This window comes from Impatiens glandulifera, chromosome 9, assembly GCF_907164915.1.
Source record: "Impatiens glandulifera chromosome 9, dImpGla2.1, whole genome shotgun sequence".
NCBI lineage: Eukaryota > Viridiplantae > Streptophyta > Magnoliopsida > Ericales > Balsaminaceae > Impatiens > Impatiens glandulifera.
In genome coordinates this window covers 28,638,724-28,663,751 of record NC_061870.1, presented here as the reverse complement: position 1 = coordinate 28,663,751, position 25,028 = coordinate 28,638,724, and the positions used below count along the sequence as shown (strand labels likewise).

Genomic DNA, 25,028 nt, shown 5'->3' with positions numbered 1-25,028 from the left:
GTAAAAAAAAACTAAGGAGTATCAAAAGTTATTAACATATTAACAAAGCCAAATGAAACCTAATAGCAGTTAGAAATCAACTATGGAATCAAAGATCCACGGTGAAATCATACACAATAGTCTAATGATATCTCACTCTTTATATCAATATGAAAAGATAGAAGATCAACAACAAATAAACAAAACTGAATGAAACATCCATCTTTCATCAGCCATCATAAACTATGAAATAAAAAATAAGCAGATATAAATTGAAAATGCCCAAGAATTTGTATTTAGAGTCTTGTATGTGTGCTTGTTTGTACTATTGTTGTGGAATGAAAGGATAATAGTAGATGTTTTAGTTAAAAATTAAGTAAATAAGGTGAAAGAGATGAAGAAGAAAATGGATTTTATGAAAACTTAAATATAATAATAAAATTATATAGGAGAGTAATAATAAAATAAAATTTTAATAAAGGCTTTTTAACATGTAAAGTAAGTTACAGTTTTATAAAGAGTTTTATAGATAAAAAAGAGCACTAAGATAATATATTGATTCAAAATAAAAATAAAGATTGGGTAACATTATATATATATTTACTGAAATTTTTCAGATTTAATCAAACCATGACATTTTGGTGTATCTTTTATTGATCGGCTACCTTGTCAGGGTTACTTTTGTTAAACAAAAATATATTAAGTATTTATTATATTTTATATATATATATATATATATATATTATATTTACAAAAATATCTAATAATTTTAAAATATTAATTTCAATAGACAAAAATAAAATAGTGTAAATATTTGTTTTTTTAATATAGTGCTAAAGATATTAATCATTTTTTTATGTTTAAATATATATACATATATATATATATATATTTAGAATTAAATAATAGTTTTAAAATATTAATTCAAAATGAAAAATAATAGTATTAAACATACATTATTTTTATTAAGAAAAATAAATTATTATTACATAAAAATAATAATAAATATTATTGTTTAACAAAGAAAAAGTAATTATATATTTTTAAATACTATTAAATAAAATGATTAAAAATAAGAAAAAGTTTAATAAAAATAAAATAATTTTTAAATTAAAATAAATATAATATATTTAACTAACACGATTAACTGTTTAAATTAATGAGAAATTTAATTTAAATTTATTTGCGAGTAAAATGAACAAAATCATATACCATGCCATATGAAAATCAATATAAAATTGCAGAAAATATCAATTACCTCATCAATTTATTAACTAATTTTCATATAAATTTAAACTTAAATCTTAAAAAGTGTTTTTTAAAAAGGTATTATTTTATAAGTTAATGTACAATAATATTTTGTTGACTTCATTTTTGTTTTACCATGATTAATATTATTTTCAAAATAATTTTAAAATATATAATAAATAAAATTTCCATTTGGATGAAAAAACATGACCTTAGATCAATTTGTAATCAATTTGAGATATATATATATAGACATAAATATATATAAATATATATATATATAATATCTCTGTACAAACAAATAGAGTTAAACCTCCTTAAAATAATACAATTTACTAATATTTAAACTTAGATTTTTTTATGATTAATTATATCTAACTAGATTCATGCATATAAAAAATTGTGTTGCGTATATTGTATAAAAACACAATCATCTAAAGTTCATTGTAATTCTAAAATATAAATTAATGAACACACAACATAAATTGAAATGATAATACTTTGTGAAACAAATAAAAATATTGAAGATTAAATGAAGTTATCTCTAATATACGATATAGGAATATGATGGAAGTTGAGTATCTCTTAAATTATTCAAGCGAGAATGATGCGGTTATGGAATCACCTACGAATGAAGAAATTATTGAGTCGGTAATAAACACGGATGAAATAGTCGGTAATAAACACGGATGAAATGATTTGATTCTGAACCAAACGATAGCAATGTCATTCCAAACGTGTAATCAAAGAAAATATTTTAAGCAAACAACACGTTAAACAATTACTTATTACAACAAAAGCTAAACATTTTACATAAAATAAAGAATTGAATTTTGTAACTCATATACAATATATATATATATATATATATAATTCTGAAATTATTATTACTTTACATACTATTTATGTCCTTAATAATTTTCTAATTTTTTATTATCTTATACTTTTAGCGAGAATATTATTTTACAACATTGACCCAAGTTGGGACCGACCAAATTTACTATTTAAGCGTGGTTATTACTCTATCGGATAATACTTTAAAGAAATTTAATTATATACAGTGTATAATCAAAACATAAAATAAAATATGTTGATTATTGAAATAGGCAATGTCTTATTTAACATGGGATTATTTAAATAATCAAAATGTTATTTCCAAAATCCATTTTGATGATCTATCCAAATATTGAAATAATGTAATTAAGCAAATTAATATGAATAATATATTAATGTGACATAACCAATATAAAACGTGTCTTAAGGTCAAAGATTAAATAAATTCATCCATAATTTTAGTAGTCAAAGTAGGATTTACTCTAGATGTTTTAAATTTATGAAAGATAGTATTAATTATACCAAATTCATGCATAAAAATATTTTTTTGTATGTATAAATATTAATTAAAAAAAACGAATTCCAAAAATATTGATCGGTTGTATTACAGAAATAAGAAGATAGATAGATAGATTATGCATTCATTAAGTTCGTAATTGTATTTGCGGATCTCGTTTCTCTCTCCCCTTGACTGTAGTTGATCACGTCGTCAGTTATACGGAGAGAGAGAGAGGAAGGGAAGGTGGATTGATCACTTAACCGCTTGATCTTCTTCAATATCGATTCCGAATCTGCAAATGTATCTTAGAGAATTCCGTAAGTCATGTTGTTTATATGCGTAATGTTAGTGAATGCGTGAGTTCATCTTTCAAAACTTTACGTTTCCATTTTCGTCTTCAAAATGACAACGCCGTTCCTTTCTAGTTACACAACTTGATTTGCTAGCATATTATGTAGTTTTCTCTAAAATACGTAACATGTTAGTTTGTATTTGGATTGTAATGGCAATCTGCGATTCTCATGTGTTTGTATAATTGTATCCGATGCTGGCGATGAACATTCGGTAATTGAGCTCTTAACATCAATATATTTGTTTGTTTTCATTGTGTTAGTTCATGTCAACTATGATATCTCAGTGTAGATATAGATGACAGTTGCTGACATTCTTTAATTAGTAATAGTGCATACATATTTGCTGAAATTACTGGCAAACGATTACTATTATTATTTTTCCATTAATGGATTATGGATTTGAATTTATGGTCTAGTAACTCTAGTTCATGCCAAATCTTTTGATAATTTTATGATCATCTGTTCGTAAGAGCCTGCTTTGCGGTGTTGAGTGATAGATTGATAGATTCATGGCTGACAGTTGGCTTCTAACCTTCTAATTAAAGAACACACAGCTTCAGTGATCTTTGATATAGAATAAGATTCAAACATGAATTAAGTATTTGATAACTCCATTTGAGGACATTTTTCTTTTATCTAAGATTGAAGATAAAAATGTTCTCACTGGACAAGCTAATATGCACTATTACAAGTTAATATTCATCAGTGCATGTTTTGATAATCTCCATCATATTAGTTTAGTTAGCATCTGTCACCAATCTGCAAAAATCTATCAACTGCAACCAGATAATTACTGTTTTCAGGGCTTTTCTGGATTGATCATTTTCTTAAATTGGTTTTCCATGTTGCCTGAAAATTGGAAACCATATTATTATATAGATATTTGTTAATATCGTATTGATGAATCAAGAAGTAGGAGTTTGCACAAGATGGGACTATTTGTTTTTGTTTTTTTTAATGGGACTATTTGATTTCACAGGAATCTAATACTCTTAACATTGATGTTATCTTTTCATTTATTTTCTCTGATGTAAAAAAGTGTGCACCTCGGATTCATAACTGTTTTTAAATCCTTTTAATACAAGTTGACTTTCTGATGTGTTAATTAAAGCATTAAATGTTCATTTCCTTTTTGTAGATGCTCTTGCATGAATAAAGAATTGCTGAAGAGTGCTTGGTTAATAAGTTGAAAATGGGAGGCTGCATATCCATTCCATCTCAGTCAACTAAACCACGCAAAAGGCGCCTTCAGCGGATAAGGAAAAGCCGGAAAAGGATTTCCAAATCTGTGGTTGATAGAATCAGGAAAAAGAATAGTGATTGTGCAACAGATTTTTCTGGGAGTGATTTTGTTCAGATAACCACCACGCGCAGCGGTTCTGATGTTTCCAACTCGACATTCCATATCACCCAGTTGGAGTGGCACCATGGTCAGATCGATAGAAATGGTAAAACTTTTTCTTTCCACAACATAGCACTAATGTTAAGGTTACTACTTGTAAAGGTGAAATATTTAGTAGAGAAAGTTGAAAAGACACGTTCTAGTGATGCAGGAGAAGCAGAAATTTGATTCTGTTTGATGGTCTTTCTGGCCAGGATTTTTTAGTTTTTGGACTCATATTTAGATCATTAAGCCTCAATTGTAGAGATTAACTCCTCATATATGCTAAAGACAATTGACATGTCATGTAGACAAGGATATGCACAGTGTTCTAGCATACGATTCTTATGCTTCAGAACTGGCCTGTATGATGTGTACAATTGGGGAGCAACAAGCCCCCATCCTAGAAACTAGGTCACCGAAACATCCCTAGTCTCAAGGAAGTATGAGATGCTTATAGGCAGAAATGATCTTTCAGTTAGTATTTTAATCAACAAATGTGGGACGACCAACTTAATCTTAAGTCAGTTGATGTCCCTCCTACCAAATTGTAAGACCTTAGACTCGATCCCCTAATATGGGCTTGCAAGTTGCAACAGCAAGTATGAGTACTGAAGTAGATATGCAACTCAAACATCCGCACTAATAAACTCATCCAATCACAAGTATCATGGCACACTAAAGTTGATATGAAATTCATTTAGTTAGCTGTGACACTAGACATTAGCTATGTATATTAGTTTTTGTTCTTCGAAGTGCTGGATGACTTTGATGCCTTCACTAGCTAGAAGTTTTCTGCTTCATTGAGCTTGAACGAGGAAAGATTGAACAAGAGACTTATTTTTACTTATCTGTCTGCAGTAATTTGTCCAGAGGAAGCATGGTTTGACTCTGTCAGCTTAATAGAATCTGACTCCGACGATGACTTCAGTAGCGTGTACGATGGAGGTAATGAAGACTTTCTGTAGAATGTTATTTTTTATGAAGTTATTTTTTGTGAAAAAATCTAAATTGCAAGTGATGGATCACGTCTTAGGAAACTCCATTTTTCCCTTTATCTGAACAGTGGATTTACTAGGATGTATTGTGCTCTTTAGGATCACATATCCTATTCATTCATTTCATTGCTAGAGCAGTTGGCGTTTTTCTTTAGGATCACAATCTGTTTCTCTTTAGGATCACAATCTGTTTCTAATTAGTGTCAGATCCATATGGAAGTATTACTATGCTAGAACCCTCTTCCTTTGTGGGAACAATCATGATCAGTTGTTTTATTAACAAAGATAACCATTTTGTTTTTGGTAAATGCCTATCATGAGATACCACATATTTGTTTGTCAACTAAAGTTATGCCTTCCCCCTTCTGCATTTGCTCATGCAGATATTTTCTCTAATCTTTCAAGGGGTCAAATACTTCAGTATGAAACTTCATCACGCTTTGTTGAGAACAAGGTCCAATACAAGACACAAAAACTTTTAGGTAAAGATGGACTCGAGGATTCAAATAGATCTACACATTTAAGTGATATTGGAATGCCTGAAGAACTTGATAAAGCAAGGAAGAAAAAATTGGACAGTGCTCATGGAAGTTTTAGTTGTATAAGAGTAGACAAACGTGAATTTGAAGAGAAAATTGGAGAGATTATCCGAAAGTCTAGCTTACCTCCGCTAGTTCCTTCTGTAAGTTTCAATGATAATTTAAATGGTTCAAATCATGTTCAGCAATCTCAGAAACATAAGTCAACGGTTATCAGACTTTCATTCAAGAAAACATCTTTTGATGGGGCAGAGGCCAATGCAAACCGTAAGTGTACTATTCTCCAATCTCTGCCTGATAGACTTTCATTGTTCTAATGCAATGTATGTGGGCCACCACGGCAATTGGTTTATTATGATTCCAAAACCTTTTTATGAGTTGTGGTGATATTCTTCTAAAATCCAAACCCCAAAACATTTTCTAATTTGTTTGATGGAAAAATTCTAAATTTGTTCCTGATTACACACTTATTTGTAGACCGTATCATAAGCATCAAAATTGAAACAATTATGATCCTTAAAGGATAACTGCATCAAGTATGTGGTTAAGTTTAGTAGGCCTTTTAGTGCAACTTTTGTAAGATTTGAACTCACACAGGTACGTCAAAGAATTTGTTATATCGTCCCAAGGCAGGAATTTTAGTCCCCTATTGTATGGAAGGGAAGCCAGCTAAAGGGTGTTGGTCCAAAATTGCACCTTCAAAATTTACACTTCGTGGCACAAATTATTTCAAGTACGTTATTATTCTATGTGTTATCTTCTAGAGAGTTGTGTGTTTAGCAATAGTTTTACTCTAATCGAGTGGTTCAACAATTCCTTCTGCAGTGACAAAAAAAAATCCCCTGCTCCAGATTTCAGTCCATATACTCCAATTGGTGTAGATTTATTTGAGTGCCCAAGAAAGGTTAGTCATATAGCCAAACTCCTTGAGCTTCCTTCTGTCAAAGCAAATGGGGAATTTCCTTCTCTGCTTATCGTCAATATTCAGGTACAACCTAATCTCTCAATAGATTTGAAGTCTATATTCCATTATTTGTATACCATGTAACTTAATTTTTTTGCATTTTGACAGTTGCCTACATATGCTCCACCTATGTTCGTGGGTGATTCTGATGGACAGGGTTTAAGCCTTGTACTGTATTTCAGACTAGTTGAGGGGTATGAGAATAACATCTCTCCCCAGTTTCAAGAAAGTATCAAGGTAAGTTAGCTTTGAAGTAGTACAATTAGCTTCCTCTGAGAGCCACATTATTCTTTTCCTTGTATTTTTTTAAACTGAAATTTGTGTTGATTTATGCCACAGAAACTGATGGATGATCATATGGAAAAAGTCAAAGGGTTTGCAAAAGACAGCTTAGTTCCATTTAGAGAAAGATTAAAGATTATGGTTGGAGTGGCGAATCCTGATGACCTTGTCAGTAGCTCTACAGAAAGAAAACTTATTCATGCTTACAATGAGAAACCGGTCCTTTCACGTCCCCAACATCAATTCTATCATGTGAGCATTTGATTGTTCTTTTGTTGACAGTACAAATATGGTATGATTTTCTCTAATTGCTGTTTTTTTCTTTCTGATTTTTAAGGGACCAAACTACTTCGAAATCGATCTGGACATTCATCGATTTGGTTACATAGCAAGGAAGGGACTTGATGCATTCAGAGATCGTTTGATGAATGGCATTCTGGATCTGGCTTTAACTATCCAGGTTCCAACTAATTCCCCTGTTCTCTCTAGTTTTTAGTTTTTACAACTCTCTTTCGGGGGTAAAATAATAATCAAAAGAAAGTTAATCGATAATCAATAACAGGCACAAAAACCGGAAGAGTTGCCAGAGTCTGTGCTTTGTTGTGCTAGATTGAACAAGATTGACTTTGTTAGTCATGGCGATATCCCCACCATTATGACTAGTGAAGACAACAACTATGAATGATCATACTCACAATTCTTATAATATTTTCTCTGCAACTTCTCCAATTCTAGAATTAGACACATACTAGTGTATAGTATACATTCAATACATTATGCTTCTTCTTATTATTTTGTTATTTTATTTTTGGGACAAACAAATCATGGGCTCTGGATCTTGTCATTGTTGGTCAAGTGTTATGAGTTGCAACACTTATGGTGTTATCAACTCTTATTTTGCTAGTTATAAGTTAGAACAATCAAGCACCCTAGAATTATTAGATGGCATTACTTGTGTTCCAAAACTCTAAAAGGATTTCAATTTTGTTCTGCACACTTTTAAGGTTTGGTTGATTTTAAAGTGCTTGACTCATCATCTCATTCAAAGTGATAAGTATGATAAATGTCTAAACCCTACTACATGTTTTTATATTCAATAAATTATATTTATTTATTTTATTAAGAGTTTTTAATAAGTGAATAAATCCTTACTCTCGAAGTGATTCCTACTTAAAAAAAAAACTCTAATTTGAATGAGATTTTATAACTGGGATAACAATGCGAACGGAAATGCGTTTATCGATTTATTTTATTATCATCTTTGTTCCGTTCGATTTTAAAAAAATTTTGCGGGACACCGTTATACCATATTCTATTAAAAAAAATTCTTTCATAAAATTATATAAACAAATTTGTAAATACTAAAAATTTACCCACCAACTTATAAAATTAAAATAACTAGCATTTAGCCCGTGCATTTGCACGAATAATAATATAAAAACAGTGAAAAAAATTACGGATAACATTTTTTATTTTATTTTTAACCGTTTTAAGTTTATGGGTGAGTCAATCTACAATCCGACCCAATTATCCATTTACTCAACATCATTATATATTAGTTAGTTAAAACGTCCCGCGTTTATCAAATTTGGTGTTGAATTTAAAATATAAAGTCTTTGTAGCCTAGTTGGTTAAAGAGTTGTACTTGTTTTGTTAGGTTGCAAGTTCGAAACATACCTCTAGCATTTTTAATTTTATTTTTAACCGTTTTAAATTTAAAAACGGGTCAACCCACAATCCGACCCAAGTATCCAAATTAACCACAGCTCTCGACCCGGCAATCCGGACACTTTAAAAATTAAGCATCATTATATATATATAGATTAGTTAGTTAAAAAGTTGAACTTATATTAATATTAAAACGTTCCGCGTTTATCAAATTTGGTGTTGAATTTAAAATATAAAGTCTTTGTAGCCTAGTTGGTTAAAGAGTTGTACTTGTTTTGTTAGGTTGCAAGTTCGAAACATACCTCTAGCATTTTTAATTTTATTTTTAACTGTTTTAAATTTAAAAACGGGTCAACCCACAATCCGACCCAAGTATCCAAATTAACCACAGCTCTCGACCCGGCAATCCGGACACTTTAAAAATTAAGCATCATTATATATATATAGATTAGTTAGTTAAAAAGTTGAACTTATATTAATATTAAAACGTCTCGCGTTTATCAAATTTGGTGTTGAATTTAAAAATAAAGTCTTTGTAGCTTAGTTGGTTAAAGAGTTGTACTTGCTTTGTTAGGTTGCAAGTTCGAAACATACCTCTAGCATTTTTAATTTTATTTTTAACCGTTTTAAATTTAAAAACGGGTCAACCCACAATCCGACCCAAGTATCCAAATTAACCACAGCTCTCGACCCGGCAATCCGGACACTTTAAAAATTAAGCATCATTATATATATATAGATTATTTTGATTTATTTTTTAATAAATTAAATTAAAATATTTAACTCCATGGTCAAAAATTAATTTAAATAATTAATTAGACTAGTTATTAAGTTATTAGGATAATTAAAACCTAATTAATTTTAAAAAATGGTGAAAATAAAAAAATAAAATTATTTGAAATAAATGTTGTACTTGTCTTAAAAATAATTTAAAAAATTAAGGGATTAAAATAAATAATTTAGGATGAAATGAGATACTCATTTTTTCCCAAAATTATTTATTTAACCCTAAAATATGGGGGAAATTTATAAAATATTTGTCATATTTATTTTAATATTTTGTGTATTTAAAAAATATAAAATTAAAGTAAAAAAGGTGAAAAAAAATCAATTTAAAACAAACTCTTAAGGTTTTAAAATAAAAATAAACATGTAATCGGGTGTAGCCAAAATACATATTTATTTCTACAGTTGGAACCGCGTCCATCGAATGGACGTTGGAATCTCATTCAACGTCCAGGAGGCGCCCGCGTAACCCGATGTAGCCAGAAATGCGCGCGCCTGAGAAGTAGGCGATCAGTTAACACCTGTTAGCTAAATCGCTAACAGAACGCCCAAACGCCAACGACATTAGACAAACTATTGACAGAACACGTAAAAGCGTATGAAACGACGTCGTTTCATGCGCCACCTTCGTCTTCATCGCGATCGCCGGAGAAGATAAGATCAAAGACTCGTATTTGATTTTGCAAATTTGGAACTCAGCCAATAGTTCACTTTTCCGCCTGATTCGAAAGGTGAAATGATCACCCTACCACGGTGATCATTTCTCCACTTCAAATATGGATGATTTATCTCTATTCCGGCCAACTTGAAGAATAACAACCAAAATACCATAAATGAATTTTGATTGATCAATTCACTTGAAGTCTTTACCGACTCAGGGATGCTATAAATACACCCTTCAGTCATTCATTCTAAAACAAAGGAATCCACTCTCCACCTTAAAATCAAAGAAAATTAAAAATACGTCATTAAAGTTTCAAATTTTCGGATTTTTTGAATTTTTTGTTTGAGGCCTTAAAGTTTGAATCTGAGTATCCTAAAAACTTTCTTAAGGATCAATGAGTGTTCTTCCAATTCTTGGTAAATTCCAATCACTCTCTAATTCATATTTACAGTTTGAATTTGAATTTTTTATATTTCAATTTGAATAAATTAGTATGTTTGCTATTTATGGTGTTTTATAATTGGGAATTGATCTTATGATTATTTATAAACTTTCTGGATAGGTTAGAAACAATCCATCAACCTAAAACAGAAAAAACTCAAAATTTGAATTTAAAAAAAATGTATTTACTGCTTTGGGTTAATTCTCTTGAATCACAACCTAGAAAACTTCCCAACATGATTGTAAATATATTAGATAACTGTTTGGATCATGTTTGATCCATCCCGATCATATTTGATCAAAATAATTGAATTTTTCGAGTTATTGATTTGGTCAAAGTGAACAACTAGTGTTCTTGTTTTGGTATCAATCAAATATATGAGATATAAGGAAGTTATTGGATATCTAATTTCTTCTCAAAACAACTTTAAAATCAAAACCCCATTTTTTATCACAAACAGTTTTGAACGATTTGATCTTCATTCAGATTGATTAATACCTTGAGATGATGATCAACATGTTATAGAAACTTTGTGAAACTACCCAAGCCCTTGGATCAAAGAATCCAAGTTAAACAACAAATTTACAAAACTGCACTTTTATGTTCTTGAGTACCGAGACGTCCGACCGATAATCATCGGTCCAGACCGAGACCTAAGACCAATAAATTTGAACCTAGGACCGAGAATTTCAACAGGACCGAGAGGTTAGACCAATGTTCTTGAACTTGGACCGATGCTTTTTATATTTAGGACCGAGAGATCAAACTTAGGATCGAGAATTCTAGAACCTAAGACCAAGAGGTCCAAACTCAGGACCGAGAATTCCTATACTCATGAGTCATGACCAAGGAACTTAGCCCAGAGATAACCTAGGACCGAGGGTTTATACACCCAAACCGGGAATCTCAGCCAAGGACCGAAAATCCTTAACACCTAGACTGAGGGACTTCGGCACTCCGACTGTAGATCTTGAGCCTCGACCGAGAGGTCCCTCCACCTAGACCGAGGGTTTTTAGTCCTCGACCCATAAAAACGAACCCGAGGCACAGGGCTCCGGTCCTAAGGCTAGTTTGGTTCCAATTTTTAAATTACAATTTTTTTTTTATAATTTTGGGACTTCAAATCATTTTCTAAAAATCTCAAAAAAATAGAATGCTTTTAAAATATTTTTGGGATATTTACACAAAAATATTTTGATAAATGCTCGTTTGGGATTTATATTTAAACCTTAATGTTTATAAAAATGATTGATGTTCTTTAGGTATTTCCTTCCTAACTCCTAAGTCAACAACAAACAACAACATGTACCAGCATTTTTAATATTGTCGTTACAATATTTTAAATAACGCACAAATCTTATGCATTCTTAGGACCAAAAGAATAATCGATAAAATAAAACGTTATACAAACGATTTTCAAAATCCAAATTTATAAGTAGATATTGTTTTAAAATATGGAGGATGAAGCGCGAAAACCCTTTCTCGAGTATCACCAAACTACGAACTAAAAGAAAACTCTAGTCAATACAATTGTACATATATGCCAACTTTGATTGATTATAAAAATCAATTGACGACTCTGTTTCAAAATAAATAATCATTTAAATTAATTATGTTTAATTAATTTAAACTCATGAATTTCTAAAAATCAAATTTAAATTCCCGTATTATTTAAAATTGAACCCCAAAATCCTAACACTCAAACGGATGTTGAAATTCTCAAATTTCGAATTTTTTTACAAAACCTCAATACAAATAGTTTTTCGGGATTACAAGATTATATATATATATATATTATAATATATTAAAATTTTATATTATTATAAAGAAATAAATTTACAACTCTCATAAAATATAAATAATAAATAAATATAGGAATAATATTATATATTTAATTATGTTTATTAGTATTCAGGGGAGAATCAAGATAAAATCGGGGTGGAGTTAGGCGGGAGATACAAATATTATTCTTTTCCTATCCTCGATCAATTACTAGTCAAATCGGAAAAACTCGTAAATAACGGGACAATTAAAATCGAAAATGCGAAAATAATTATAATTGTTATACCAAGCTAAAAGTAAAACTCAATACGGATTAATATTAGTTTTCTAAAACAAAATAAGAATAGAAGGAAGTATTTTCAATACGGATTAATATTAGTTTTCTAAAACAAAATAAAAAGAGAAGGAAGTATTTAAAAAAAAAGTATTCTAAAAAAAATGACTACTTTAGTATTATTTGGGCTTAATTCAAGGTATATTATATCCCTACATAAATCAGAGTCATCAGAGTGAGCCCAAAAATAAAATAAAATTGAAATGGACCATTAAGCAAACTTACTATTTGCCAATTTCAATTTTTCGTTTTTTAATAAGTGGATTGGTATCCGCCTAAGTAAATTAGGGTTTCGGGATGATTGGACGCGTATATAAAGATGTCGACTGGGGAAGACGAAACAAAAATACGCCTTAGGCCGAGCGCTTACCCCTTAAGAGGAAGGGGTGGCGTGGTATTCCACGGGAGAGGTTAAATCGTGGCGCACGTTAGTGCGATAGGCTTATATTAACCATTTCTTTGGGGGGTTTCTTCCATGATCGTTTCGCTGGTTCTCTTTCCCAGCGTGAGCGCCTGGATTTCCCTACATTTTTCATTCACCGTTTTTAATCTTTGATTGATTGATGGGTTCTTCTTAAAATGGTGTTTTATTATTAGGGTTTCGTCTATTTTGAAGCTTTTCACAATCTTGGAATAGATAGATCTGTGTAAATTGGTAGAAAAAAATAAATACTTGAATTCAATCTCAAAAAACTAATGAAGGAAACTAACTCATTTTCCTCGGGGAGAAAACAATGGCAACCCATATGGATAAAAAAAATAACTCCATAAGGAAGATGAGCAATGAATTGATTAATTCAACAGTCATCGAGAAAGAAGTTAAATTTCAGTTCTTGTTCTTTTGCTTCTTAATCTTTTATTACTGTTCGAATTCTTGAATTGTTATGTCCCCGTCTTGTCGAGAAAGAATTGCTCGCTTTTCTATTTCCCGTCCATTCTTTTCTGCCAGTCGCCGGAGTAACGATCGGAACTGATTGAATGCTATCAACTCTCGACACTTGTGTAGTCTGAGATGCCGTTTCAGAAATTGTATCATACATGGGTATCTCCCGAGATACAGTCGCTGATCGTTCTTTACTAATCCGGACACCACCGCCGCCGGCGTTGTTTCTACGGTCCTGTTCATAATGTAAATATTAAGTAATATGGTCAGAAGATTTGTAAACATTATCAATTAGATATGTATATTTGTTGTTACCATTTTGGAAATTGTGCTTGTTTGTTGTAATGTTTTGTTAGTATTATTATCAACTCTTGTTGGGTTTCTTGAAGTTTCTAGTGTTCTTGATCTTATGCCTGCAATTCGTCTGTAAACAAACACAAATATCAGATTGCATAATGAATCAAAGTTGAAGAAAACTAAGAAAACAGAACACTTCAATCATCACCTTCTAGCTTCTTCTTCTCGAACTTTTGCATCAATTTCCTTGTTAGGTGGATACTTTGGTAAGTTTGAAGGTTCACATGGAAAAGGCTTTGATTTGAAATATTCAGAATCCATGGCGGATGGAATAGTTCCCCTCTTAAGAGGTTCAATTGAAAGGAGAGTTTCAAGTAATTGAACTGCACTCTTGGGTAATTCCTTGCACCTTTCTTTTAGAGTACTTTGATAAGGGTGTTGTGGTTTGAACATAGATGAGGCAAGTGGAAGTTTTGATTTTCTCCAGAATTCATCAGATTGAGGAGACCCACATAGTTTGAAAATCTTATGTAGTTGTTCAACTTCAGTTCTACCTTTTAGAATAGGCTTTCCCATATTAAGTTCTGCGAATACGCACCCAACGCTCCATAAATCGATTGAAGGGCCGTAATTGGTCGAACCTAATAGAAGTTCGGGTGGTCGATACCATAGTGTAACCACCCGGCTAGTCAACGGTTCCCTCCTTTGTCTTGAGCTTGTGTAATTGGCAAGGCCGAAATCTGCTATCTTCAAAATCCCATCGTTGTTCACTAGAATGTTGGATGTTTTTATATCCCTGTGCATGATTCCTCGCTCGTGACAGTGTTCGACTCCGTTTAGGAGCTGTTTCATGTAACATTTAATTTGGGAACCGGTGAATTTGATGTCTGGACAGGATAAGAGACCTGAAAGATCGTGTTCCATGTATTCGAAAACCAAGTAGATACTGCAGGATAATCGGTTTGTAATGACGCCTTCCAGTTTCATCACGTTTGGGTGATTAAGCCTTCTTAGGAAAACTATTTCTCGCGCCATAAACCTCACGCTCTCTTTTTGAAAGGTGTCGAACCTGACCTTCTTTAAAGCAACTAACTTACCATTTCTTCCTAGATCGCGAGCTCTGTACACATTGCTGTAAGTTCCTTGTCCAATCTTGTCCAATTTCTCAAACGAGTCGGCTTTAAGAGGTAGCCATCCGTCAATGGCCTCACCGGCGACTGCACTGAGCCACGGAGGCCAACCGGCAGCAATTTGCTCGGCCTCCGTGTATCTCCCAAATCTCAAAACGAAAGACGCTCCTTTCCTCTCGGTTCCTTTACTAGAATCGTTGTTAATCAACTCATGTTTAACAATGAGATTATCACCACCCCCAATAACATTTTCTTCCCCTTCTACTACCACCACTGCCACGGCTGCCTCCTCCTTCTCGGGCTCCTCTTTTATCTTCTCCAATTCAACAAAACCAACACCACCTCTCTTGATTCTCGAGGAATCCTGAATTAAGGTGGAATCGCCATGTTGAGGAGGAGGTGGAGGAAGAGGCAGGACGGTAAAAAGATAATGGGAAACAGGCGAAGGCGGTGGAGAGGGCTTCGCCTGTTTTGAGCTGATGCAACCCATTTACCGCCCTAAACCCATCAAAAGGAAGACATGGAGAAGTGGTTTGGAGAATCCCAGGTATGCTATGGGATAGGGGGATAATGTGTATTGGGTGAGGATTGACCAACAACACTACCAGATGCAGAGGTTCCAATTAGGTTAGAAGAAAAAAGGAATCCATTAAATGTGGAGTTTAAATTAGCAAAGCAATCTTTTGTTGGGCTCTTAGTGATTTTCTCCCCCCCCCCACTCTTTTCTCCATTCATCCATAAACTTGAGTGATTATAGGAGGATGCAGGATTTCAGGAAATAACAATTCATAATCTTAATATACTTTAAAATAATATAAAATCCGCTAGATATGTCATTACTATTACTACATAGAATTTTATGATTTGGTCTCAAAGATATAAGTGGATGAGACAGCTAAACCTTCAGCGTCGTAGGTGCGAATCAATCTCTGTCTCTTGTCAGGTGATTCGAGCCAACATAACTCCAAATGAAACGACTTGAATTCAGCCACACTTTTTTTTATGTCAGAAGGACATGCCATGTACACACCACCCGGCAACAATGTTATCTGGAAACCACCATCGAACGTCACCAAGTTCTTAGACATGGTACCCGTCCAATGAACATTCGATGTAACATCACTTCCTTTTGTTGTAAAGGTAGTATCCTGCATTCATCATTTCCCAGAGAATTAAAACAAACAGTTTAGATAATCGTGAACACAATAAAATGGAAACCAAAGTTGACCTGGACTAGCTTTCCATCTTCACTAAACTCGAGCACTGCAACTGTATCAACCTCCTTAATTGTGGCTCCATAAACACCACTGCGTTTCGTGATGGAATGCCCTTTCCACTTACCAATATGAGAGGTAATCCTGTCGGACTGTAACCAAACAAAATTCAATTATTGAAAGAATTTCCAAACAAGAAGAAGAAGAAGCATGAGACTGACACTTACTTGAGACACATCAAAGGAAGGATGAATATTCACTCCTCTCTCTTCGAAGAAGATGATGAGCATTTCTAGGAAGCCTTTCGGGTCCATGATATGGAATGCTCTCACACGCATATCTTTCTCTAAAGAATAAAGGCAGTTCTCACATACAATAGAAGGGCGACGAGATGGTAGCTTTAGGTTTCTACAAGGTAAGAAAAGAAAAGTATTAACATTTTAGATATTCATTATAAGCCGTAAACTTGGACAGTCTCAGAATAAGAACGGATAATGAAACAACACTAACTTGGGTGACTCTTCTCCAGTGTCATCTTCACCTAACACTCCTTGTCTTAATACATTCTCCAACATGCCAGCAGTCTGGTACCTTAGAGCAAAGGCTTTTTCATTTGGGAAAAAACCAATCTGCAAACTAATCATCATGGACATTCAGCCAAAAGGAAAAAAAACAGAATCATTCAAACAACATTTGTAACATAAGTAGCACACAACCTGCTGATATTTGTCTACAGTAAACATATTTGTCTCTTTAATTTTGTACTCCGCCCACTCAGGCTCCTCTATTTCACCAGAAACCGTAGTGTTTGTTGATGCTTGATTGATGTACAATCTGGGTAAACAAAAAACTTACAAAGTTGTGAACTTTCAATGCCAAAGGAGTGAACAAGATTACATCTGGGATTTTAAAGTAATTGGAGATTACGTCTGAATTAAACTGATGAGTTCATCTTCTCCATATGAACCAGCAGCCAGCTTCGTGCTAACTTTATGCAACAAATTACCCTCCCCATCAAATTGCTGAAAATAGGATCGTCAAACAACTCAGAAACTCAACAAAAGACAATAATGAGCCTTTTACTCACGTAGAAAGAACCGGTCCAGTTGCCTAGACTGAGGTCTATGAAGCGTTTAAGGGCATCGACGCTCGTTGATTCTTCTCTCGGTATTGTATCGTCGATTACAGGAGCCGTTGTCGCGGTGGAGAAGGACGATTCTGAAGTCTTGGGTACTATAGTTTTCAGGCTTCGCGATGGAAATAGAGATCTATTAAAGGTAGTGAAATGAACAGAAGAATCGATCTCTCTGTTTAGATTGAGTAATTTCGGCATTGTAGAAAGAAAGTTCGATGAAATGACGGCCATTTTTTCCGCCGCCGGCGGTGAACCGGTGAAGCAGTGAATATGAATGACGACGACCGGTGTTAGAAGTTAGAACCAGCAGATTCTAGTTTATCTTATCCTCGTTTCTATCCTTTTAGAAATAACTCCTCACATTATAGAAAAAGAATAAATAAGCCCCTACACTTTTAAAATATAAATTAATTTTTTAAAAAATATTTTATAAAAATGTTTTTATGTACAACCAATAAACATAATAACAATGACAGAGAAACCAAAAAAATACAAATTAAGACAAAAAAAAAAACAAAAAAAAAAAACAAAAAAAAAGCAATGACATCTCATACTAAATATGTCAAGACGATATTATTGTAAAAAAAATTGCTTTTACACGAACGAGAACCAATATTTGACTGAAAAAAAGGGGAAAAAATGAAATTTAAACGCATATGTCAAGAAAAGAAAATCCAATTTCGGTTAGACGGTTCAGACTCACGACGGTTAGTGTAGTTAGTCTTTACTTAAAAATGTCCAAACAACCATAAAGTCTCGTGCCTTTCGAGAAAATAATAGGATATAATCTCATTGTCTAACTCATAAAATATAAATGATTCGGACATAACTCAATGCTAAAAACTCCAAATAAAAATATAAATCAAATACTTAACTTATATTACAAATTATCTTATGGAAAATTGTTAGAGAAATGATTGGGGAGGAATTTGAGAGGAAATGACGTAGTGATGTGGTGACACTGTCGTTCTCTCTCAAATTCTCTCCGATATGATTGTTTTATTTTTTTTACTTTACTAAAAGTTGAATTATTAAGTTTGTTTGAAGAAATTTATTATTTTATTTTAAATTAAATATAATTTTAATATTTTAATTGATAAAAAAAGTGATTAAATGAATGTACTCGTTTTGATCTTTGGTTTTTACCTAAAAAATCCAGTTTGATTAAATTAAAAAAAAAACAGTTTTTTTATTGTTAATTGAAAAATATCACTATTTTTTTCTATTTTAAAAATTAATTAAATAAAAAATAATTTTGATATTTTAATAAATAAAAAAGTTGATTAAATGGATGGAGTGATTATTGAGTTTTTTTTTGATAAAATAACAAAACCTAATAATCACTAGATTTTAGGTCAAAAATCTTAAAGAATAAACCATAAAAACCCTTTTGAAACAAGCTCTTAATAATTCCCTTTTTGTACTTGTGAATATGTTAAGTCACAATAAAACTGTCCTCCCTTCATAACAAGAACAACTCCAACTTAAACCTATGAGAACCAAGCATCAATCAATCATATTTAGAAAGAAAATAGAGTATATAACATTAATGGGTACTTAAAATCCATCAAATAAACTAATTAAGAAGGAATTAATATAATGTAATAATCAAATCAAATCACAAACACACACACTTTTGAAATTGTTGGGCTAGCAGAACCTGACAAATGAATCCCATACAGCTGCAATAGCTAAGAAAGAAGGTATGATAATCTGTCCTTGAAAAAAGGAAACACGGTCTGCACCGCCCTTAGCGTGTATTGGAGCCGACGGCGGTGGCATTTTCTCAACAAGAACAGCCAATTTCATGCCTCCATAACAGTACCCTTTTCCACTAATGAAGTAAAAATGCCTAGTCACATTAAGAGGAACCACATCTCTTCCAGCTCCAGTTGTCCAGTTATGGAGAGGATGATCAGAATTACAGTTCTCATAGTCCGTTTTGTTTACCTCTAGTACGTTCGTTTGAGTTCTGTCATAAACAAAGACTAGATACAAGAACAACAAGTAAATCAGCTAAAACCCAAGTCAGATCTATGATTTAAAACAACAGAGGATGAAGGATTGTATAGATCTGAAACTTACAGAGCCAGTCTTCTGTGTAGAAATGCTTGTCCTGTGCCCAGATAGTGTAGTTTACATTGCTGGTCCAGCCTTTGTTCCCCCCAACTATATATCGAACCGATGACACTTGCGGTGGTAGCAACACTAATACTGCACACACCACCGCAATCGCCGCCGCCGGCGTTGCTATGCCGCTCTTCCTCAGCCAGTACTCCATCTCTCTCTCTCTATATCTATCTAGAACAATGTTCACTCAAGTTACTAAGACCTATGTTTCTGGCGGTGGATAATAAATATATAAGTGTACTAGCATCATTAAATTAAACAATCATTTTCTTTATTAGTAATCATTATTAGTTATAAGTAGAAATGACATAATTAAGCACATATTTGATAGGTTACAAATGATGTTAGTATCATAAGTTAACTTATTGTATGTGTTACCTGCAGTTTGCATAGTCGAGTGTAAGTGGATGATGTCTGAGTTTTTGAGATGTTTGAATTTATGTGACTGATACGACAGATCTGTTCATTTGTATTATTTTTTGATGGACTATCTGGTCGAAAAGAAATCAACGAATTTTCAATAATCGTAGTCATTCGATAAAAAATTTTAATATTCGTTTCAAAAAATCTGTGTAATCGGTCAAGTTAATTGTTTTTCTCAAATATCTACCTTAATAACATATTGGGTGATTTTTTTTCTTCTTTTAATGTAATGTTTTCCCCATAGGTGAACCAATGGACATCAAATCAACCTTTTATCTCTAGTTGGTCTTGTAGCTTGTTCTCTTTGGGTTTTAAAAAAATTCATCTAAAAATAATTTTTCAATCAATCATTTCTCAACAATCACATCACTCGTTTCATTAATCAAAATACTAAAATAGCATCTATTTTAAAATATTATTTATTTTATTTTATTCATATATATCCATATTTTTTAAGTCTTTTTATCGAAAAATAATTATTATCACTTCAAAATCATCACAAATCATTACTTTTTTTTCTTTCTAGATTTTTAAAAAAATAAGGCCTTAGTTATTTAAATAATTTTTATTATTTTTAAAAATAACAATGAGTATTTTATTATGATACTAAATCTAAGTTTAATTTTTAGCTAAACAATTTTGTAACTTGAATCTGAAACTTAGTTAACATAATTAATAGATGGATCTAGAAATGAATACAAACAGCAGAGCAGTAAGTGTTATCCAGCTCACTCCAGTTCATACTTGTTTCATTACGCGTCCTCTTCCTTTTTACGCTTTCATTTTCTTTTCTCAAAAGATCAATAATAATAATATAAGGAAAAATCATATTGAAATCCGAAATAAACATATAAATAGAATTAATTAATATAAGATTAAGACAACATTCATTGGTCGGCAAATAGATAAGATTTTGTTTTGTTCTAAAACAGGGGAGGCCAAACATTGGGGCATTGATTTATAATACATAAGTAGTAAGTAATCTAATAACATATTATTATTATTATTACAGGTCAATCAAGTCTTCTTAACAAATACTCAACTTGAACTTCCTTTGTCAATGGCATGATCCAATCTCCATACAAATCCCCAACCAAGTTTGGTTTTATTCTGTAATTCGGATCTGAACCTGAAACCAGTTCATCTCCCTGATTAATCACCACTTCTTGACCATGAGTTTTCGATTTTATCTCCACCCTTCTCTTCACTGTTTCTTCAACCATTGGATATGTAAGTAAATCCATCAGCCATTTTCGGTCCTACAACAAAGACAATATCAAAAGTTCATTAATTGACCTCTATTGTAACAACTAACAGGAACTTTATGTAAGTGCTCCCACACACTTACTTGTGCTTTTATTGCACTTGTATAGTCCTCGGGCGAAGCTCGAAACTTAGCCTCTGCTACAAATTTCCCATAGTGAATTCTCTTCGAAAGGGCCTGGAAGAAGAACATGAATTCTTCGTCAAATTGATCAATGGGGATATCATATCTATATCTATATCTATAATATAGACTATACCTGAAGACAAATTGTGTCACAGACTGCTGTTGATCCACAATTACCATCATCTCCTTCCTTAACCAATCTGGGAAGAAGGTTTTTAAAGTACATATCCCATACTTTTCTGTTAATATTGATCAGGCAACCAATTGGATGAAGAACCTGCCAAAGAACCAGCATAAGATCAACTAGATGAATGATGAACACTAAATATTGAACTAGTTTACCTGTGGATACTTTAAAGGTGGAAGAATGGGGTTTGGTAAGTCCCTTGGGAAAAAAGGGTGTTCATCAGGACTCTTGTATCTACCAACCTGATCAATTACCAATCTACAACAGTTTAGAAAAAAATGAAACCCAAAATTATTTGAAATCAGCAGTATTATTAGCATATATACATACACGAGCATGAAGCTTCTCAGTTTCTTTGACCATAAACTCAACCAAAGACCCGCTAAACCCATCAACTGGAAAAGCATTAGGATCATATGTATTTGGATTCAAAGAATATTGAGCTCTTTCTAACAGGCTGAATATTATACTGTCCTCTTGTCGAATCAAAGAATGTCTGATACCATTTAAAGTATAGCTTTTACTTTCATCAACTCTTTCCTTCTGTGGGAACCTGCAGCATTGAATTGATTGATCATTCATTCCCTGTATCAGATATCATTTCAAAGATTATCCTATTCCATAAAAACCCAATTGATATATGTTAAAATTGGTTGAATTTATTAGCTGGGTCACGAAAAGAAACCCCAAGGAACAAGGATAAACAATAGGGGGGATGAATGAAAAGAAAAGAAAAACATACAAAATTGACATTGCATTCGCCTGAACAGAGCGAGCGCCGTGTCTGGGAGGGAGTGAAGACCGGATAGTTGTGAATCTTGATGATTTCAAGAGACGTCCTGGTTTGGAAGAAGGGTTGAAGCCGTGAAGATTGATGGGGAACAAATTAGCCTCCATGATTAGACGAAAGAAGAAGAAGAAAAGAGATAGACGACAATGAAATGCAAATTGAACCTGGATGAAAACATGTCTATATATATATATATATGGAAAAGAGACAGATTTTTAATAAATGATTCGGAAAGTGGAAGGGGGGAAACTGTTGAGAAAGGAGACGAGGTCCGTCTACGACAGGTGGTAGGTTTCGAAAGCGGTAGGTGGTGGATTTCGTCTCTTCAAATACGTCATTGTTAACCCTTCTTCATCATCATCATCAACTCACGTGAAATAAATTGGTATTGTTTTATAAAAAAAAAAAAATACATGAAAACCCGTAAATATATTTAACCAGTTACAAAAATGTCGTGTTTGATGGACTCGAACCCAGAAACTTAATGTTAGTATCCACCCATTAATATAGGCAGAAGAGGAATGTATTGTTTTATTTATTAATATTGTATTAGTTAAAATAAAAACAAGAAACAGATGCAAAACTCAGTAAATTTATGTAATTTTTATATTCTATTATAAATCTTCACATAGATTTCAAATTTTACAATTATTTAAATTTAAAGGTTTGTTGACTCTTATGATAATAATATTAGAGGGTTCTTTTAGTTACATTTGTCCTTCCTCAAATTTAATTAAGATACTTTTAATAAAAAAAAATAAACTTTGGACATTATTTCTTAAATTTTAAAATTAAACATTGTTATAAATTTATAATGAGGTCAAACTAAACTTAATTTGTATTTAGAAACCAATACTAAACATTGTTTTGATTTAGAAACAATAGGAAGTGGGTTCTAGTTTGTTAAGCAATCTAAACTAATGAGTAATGATCATAACTTAATACCTAAGAAACTAGACTTGAGTCATTACAAAAGTTATCTAAATTCATTTTGTATTTAATTTCTATATATTTTATTTTATTCATGGTTGAGATTTGACGAAAAACATTATTATTGTTTTTCGCAAAAGTGGAGTATGACGTTGTTTGATATTTTATTTTCTTAGTTTCTTCCTTATTTTCCTCCATATATTTTTATTAATTTACGCAAAATTTAAAATGTGTCATATATTTTTCTTAGTTTTATCCATTCACTTAAAATTAAGAATGTCATACAATTATACAATTATGTATGATTTTGCTTGAAATTTATTATACTAAGATAATATAATATCTAATAGTTGTTAATCCTCAACTTTAATTAAGATATTTTCAATAAAAATTAAACTTTTGGTCGACATTATCTCTTAAATTTAAAAGTTAAACCTGTTATAAATTTAGAAAGAAAAAAATGGTTCTTTTATTGGAACGAGGTCAAATTAAACTCATTTTGTGTTTAGAAACCAATATGAATATTATTTTACTCTTTGAAATAATAGAACGGATTCTTTTTATTTAAACTATCTAAACTAATGATGATGACGTAGTTAGTCAATAAACTTATTTTATATTTAATTTCTATATATTTTATTTGATCAGTTGAGATGTAATATAAAAATTTATTATGCAAAACAACTCTTTTATCATTTTATGCAAAAGTGAATTAGATAGACTTTGTTTTGTATTTTTCTTCTTCTTATTTTCTTCTTTATTTTACTCTATATATTTTTCATGAATTAACGCAAAATTTAAAATGTGACACATTATGCATGTTTTTTCTTACTTTCTTACTTTTGTTTTCTCTGTATAATCTTTTGTCAATTTACACAAAATTTAATACAATTCATACAATTACATGTGATTTTTTCTTACTTTTTTTCTCTCTCCATAATCTTTCAATCATTCACATGAAATTGAGCAACATTACACAATTATTTATGATTTTTTCTTACTTTCTTCCTCTTTTCTCTCTTTAATCTATCATCAATTCAATCAAAATTTAAGAACTTTACACAATTATGTATAATTATGTATGATCTTTTATTATTTTCTTCCTTTTTTTTCTATGTAATCTTTCATCAATTCCCTTAAAATTTAAGAACCTCACATAATTATGTAAGATTTTTTTTTTACTTCCTATCTTTGTAATCTTTCATTAATTTACTTTTTTTTTTTTTTTATCTTTTCTCTCTTTAATATTTCATTAGTTCATCAAAATTGAAAATGTCAAACACAATTGTGTATTATTATTTTTTTTACTTTTTTCATCTTTTTTCTTTTTAATCTTTCATCAATTTATTCAAAATTTAAGAACGTCACACATTTATGTATTATTTTTCTTACTTTCTTCATTTTTTCTGTAATATTTCATCAATTCACTCAAAATTTAAGAACGTGACACAATAATATATGGTTTTTTCTCATTTTGTTTCCTTTTTTTTTTTTTTTTCTATAATCTTGTATCAACTCATTCAAAATTTAATAACGTCAAATTTATGTAATTTTTTCTTACTTTTTTCTTCTTTTCTATCTCTCAAATATTTTAATTGTTTACTCAAAATTTAAGAATGTATAATTCTTTCTTACTTTCTTTCTCTATGAAATCTTTAATCAATTTACATTTAAGAACGCCATACAATTGTTTATGATTTTTTTTTTACTTATTTGTAATCTTTCATCATTTCACGTAAAATTTATTAACGAGCGTGAATTATGTA

The 25,028-nt window shown here is 31.5% G+C and overlaps 5 protein-coding genes across 6 annotated transcripts; 1 reads left to right on the top strand and 4 right to left on the bottom strand.

Moving 5' to 3' along the window:
* The first annotated feature begins 2,760 nt into the window (after positions 1-2,760).
* LOC124915410 lies at positions 2,761-7,950 on the top strand. Of its 2 annotated transcripts, none has more exons than XM_047456119.1 (10): positions 2,761-2,877; positions 4,052-4,361; positions 5,156-5,242; positions 5,676-6,098; positions 6,429-6,564; positions 6,657-6,819; positions 6,904-7,032; positions 7,135-7,329; positions 7,415-7,537; positions 7,640-7,950. In XM_047456119.1, the coding sequence occupies exons 2-10, from the start codon at positions 4,106-4,108 to the stop codon at positions 7,760-7,762; spliced, it is 1,635 nt and encodes a 544-aa protein (XP_047312075.1). In that variant the 5' UTR covers positions 2,761-2,877; positions 4,052-4,105; the 3' UTR covers positions 7,763-7,950. The 2 variants fall into 2 exon arrangements, with proteins under 2 accessions (XP_047312075.1, XP_047312076.1); XM_047456120.1 differs by lacking the exon at positions 2,761-2,877 and adding an exon at positions 3,089-3,124.
* Positions 7,951-14,137: 6,187 nt separating this feature from the next.
* Positions 14,138-15,683, bottom strand: LOC124914114 (cyclin-dependent kinase C-2 C-like). Its single transcript, XM_047454595.1, has one exon. It carries the CDS (start codon positions 15,551-15,553, stop codon positions 14,138-14,140), a length of 1,416 nt encoding a protein of 471 aa, XP_047310551.1. The 5' UTR covers positions 15,554-15,683.
* A 149-nt stretch (positions 15,684-15,832) lies between these two features.
* On the bottom strand, positions 15,833-17,722 carry LOC124914115. Its single transcript, XM_047454596.1, has 7 exons — positions 17,365-17,722; positions 17,205-17,299; positions 16,994-17,111; positions 16,788-16,906; positions 16,505-16,685; positions 16,292-16,429; positions 15,833-16,211 (listed from the first exon to the last, which is right to left on the bottom strand). The coding sequence occupies exons 1-7, from the start codon at positions 17,641-17,643 to the stop codon at positions 15,921-15,923; spliced, it is 1,221 nt and encodes a 406-aa protein (XP_047310552.1). The 5' UTR covers positions 17,644-17,722; the 3' UTR covers positions 15,833-15,920.
* A 1,194-nt stretch (positions 17,723-18,916) lies between these two features.
* Positions 18,917-19,746, bottom strand: LOC124915224 (lamin-like protein). The gene is made up of 2 exons (XM_047455901.1): positions 19,498-19,746; positions 18,917-19,400 (listed from the first exon to the last, which is right to left on the bottom strand). The coding sequence occupies exons 1-2, from the start codon at positions 19,691-19,693 to the stop codon at positions 19,063-19,065; spliced, it is 534 nt and encodes a 177-aa protein (XP_047311857.1). The 5' UTR covers positions 19,694-19,746; the 3' UTR covers positions 18,917-19,062.
* Positions 19,747-20,820: 1,074 nt separating this feature from the next.
* LOC124914948 (chorismate mutase 1, chloroplastic) lies at positions 20,821-22,500 on the bottom strand. The gene is made up of 6 exons (XM_047455580.1): positions 22,285-22,500; positions 21,873-22,095; positions 21,698-21,784; positions 21,489-21,632; positions 21,314-21,406; positions 20,821-21,224 (listed from the first exon to the last, which is right to left on the bottom strand). The coding sequence occupies exons 1-6, from the start codon at positions 22,437-22,439 to the stop codon at positions 20,979-20,981; spliced, it is 948 nt and encodes a 315-aa protein (XP_047311536.1). The 5' UTR covers positions 22,440-22,500; the 3' UTR covers positions 20,821-20,978.
* Positions 22,501-25,028: the final 2,528 nt, after the last annotated feature.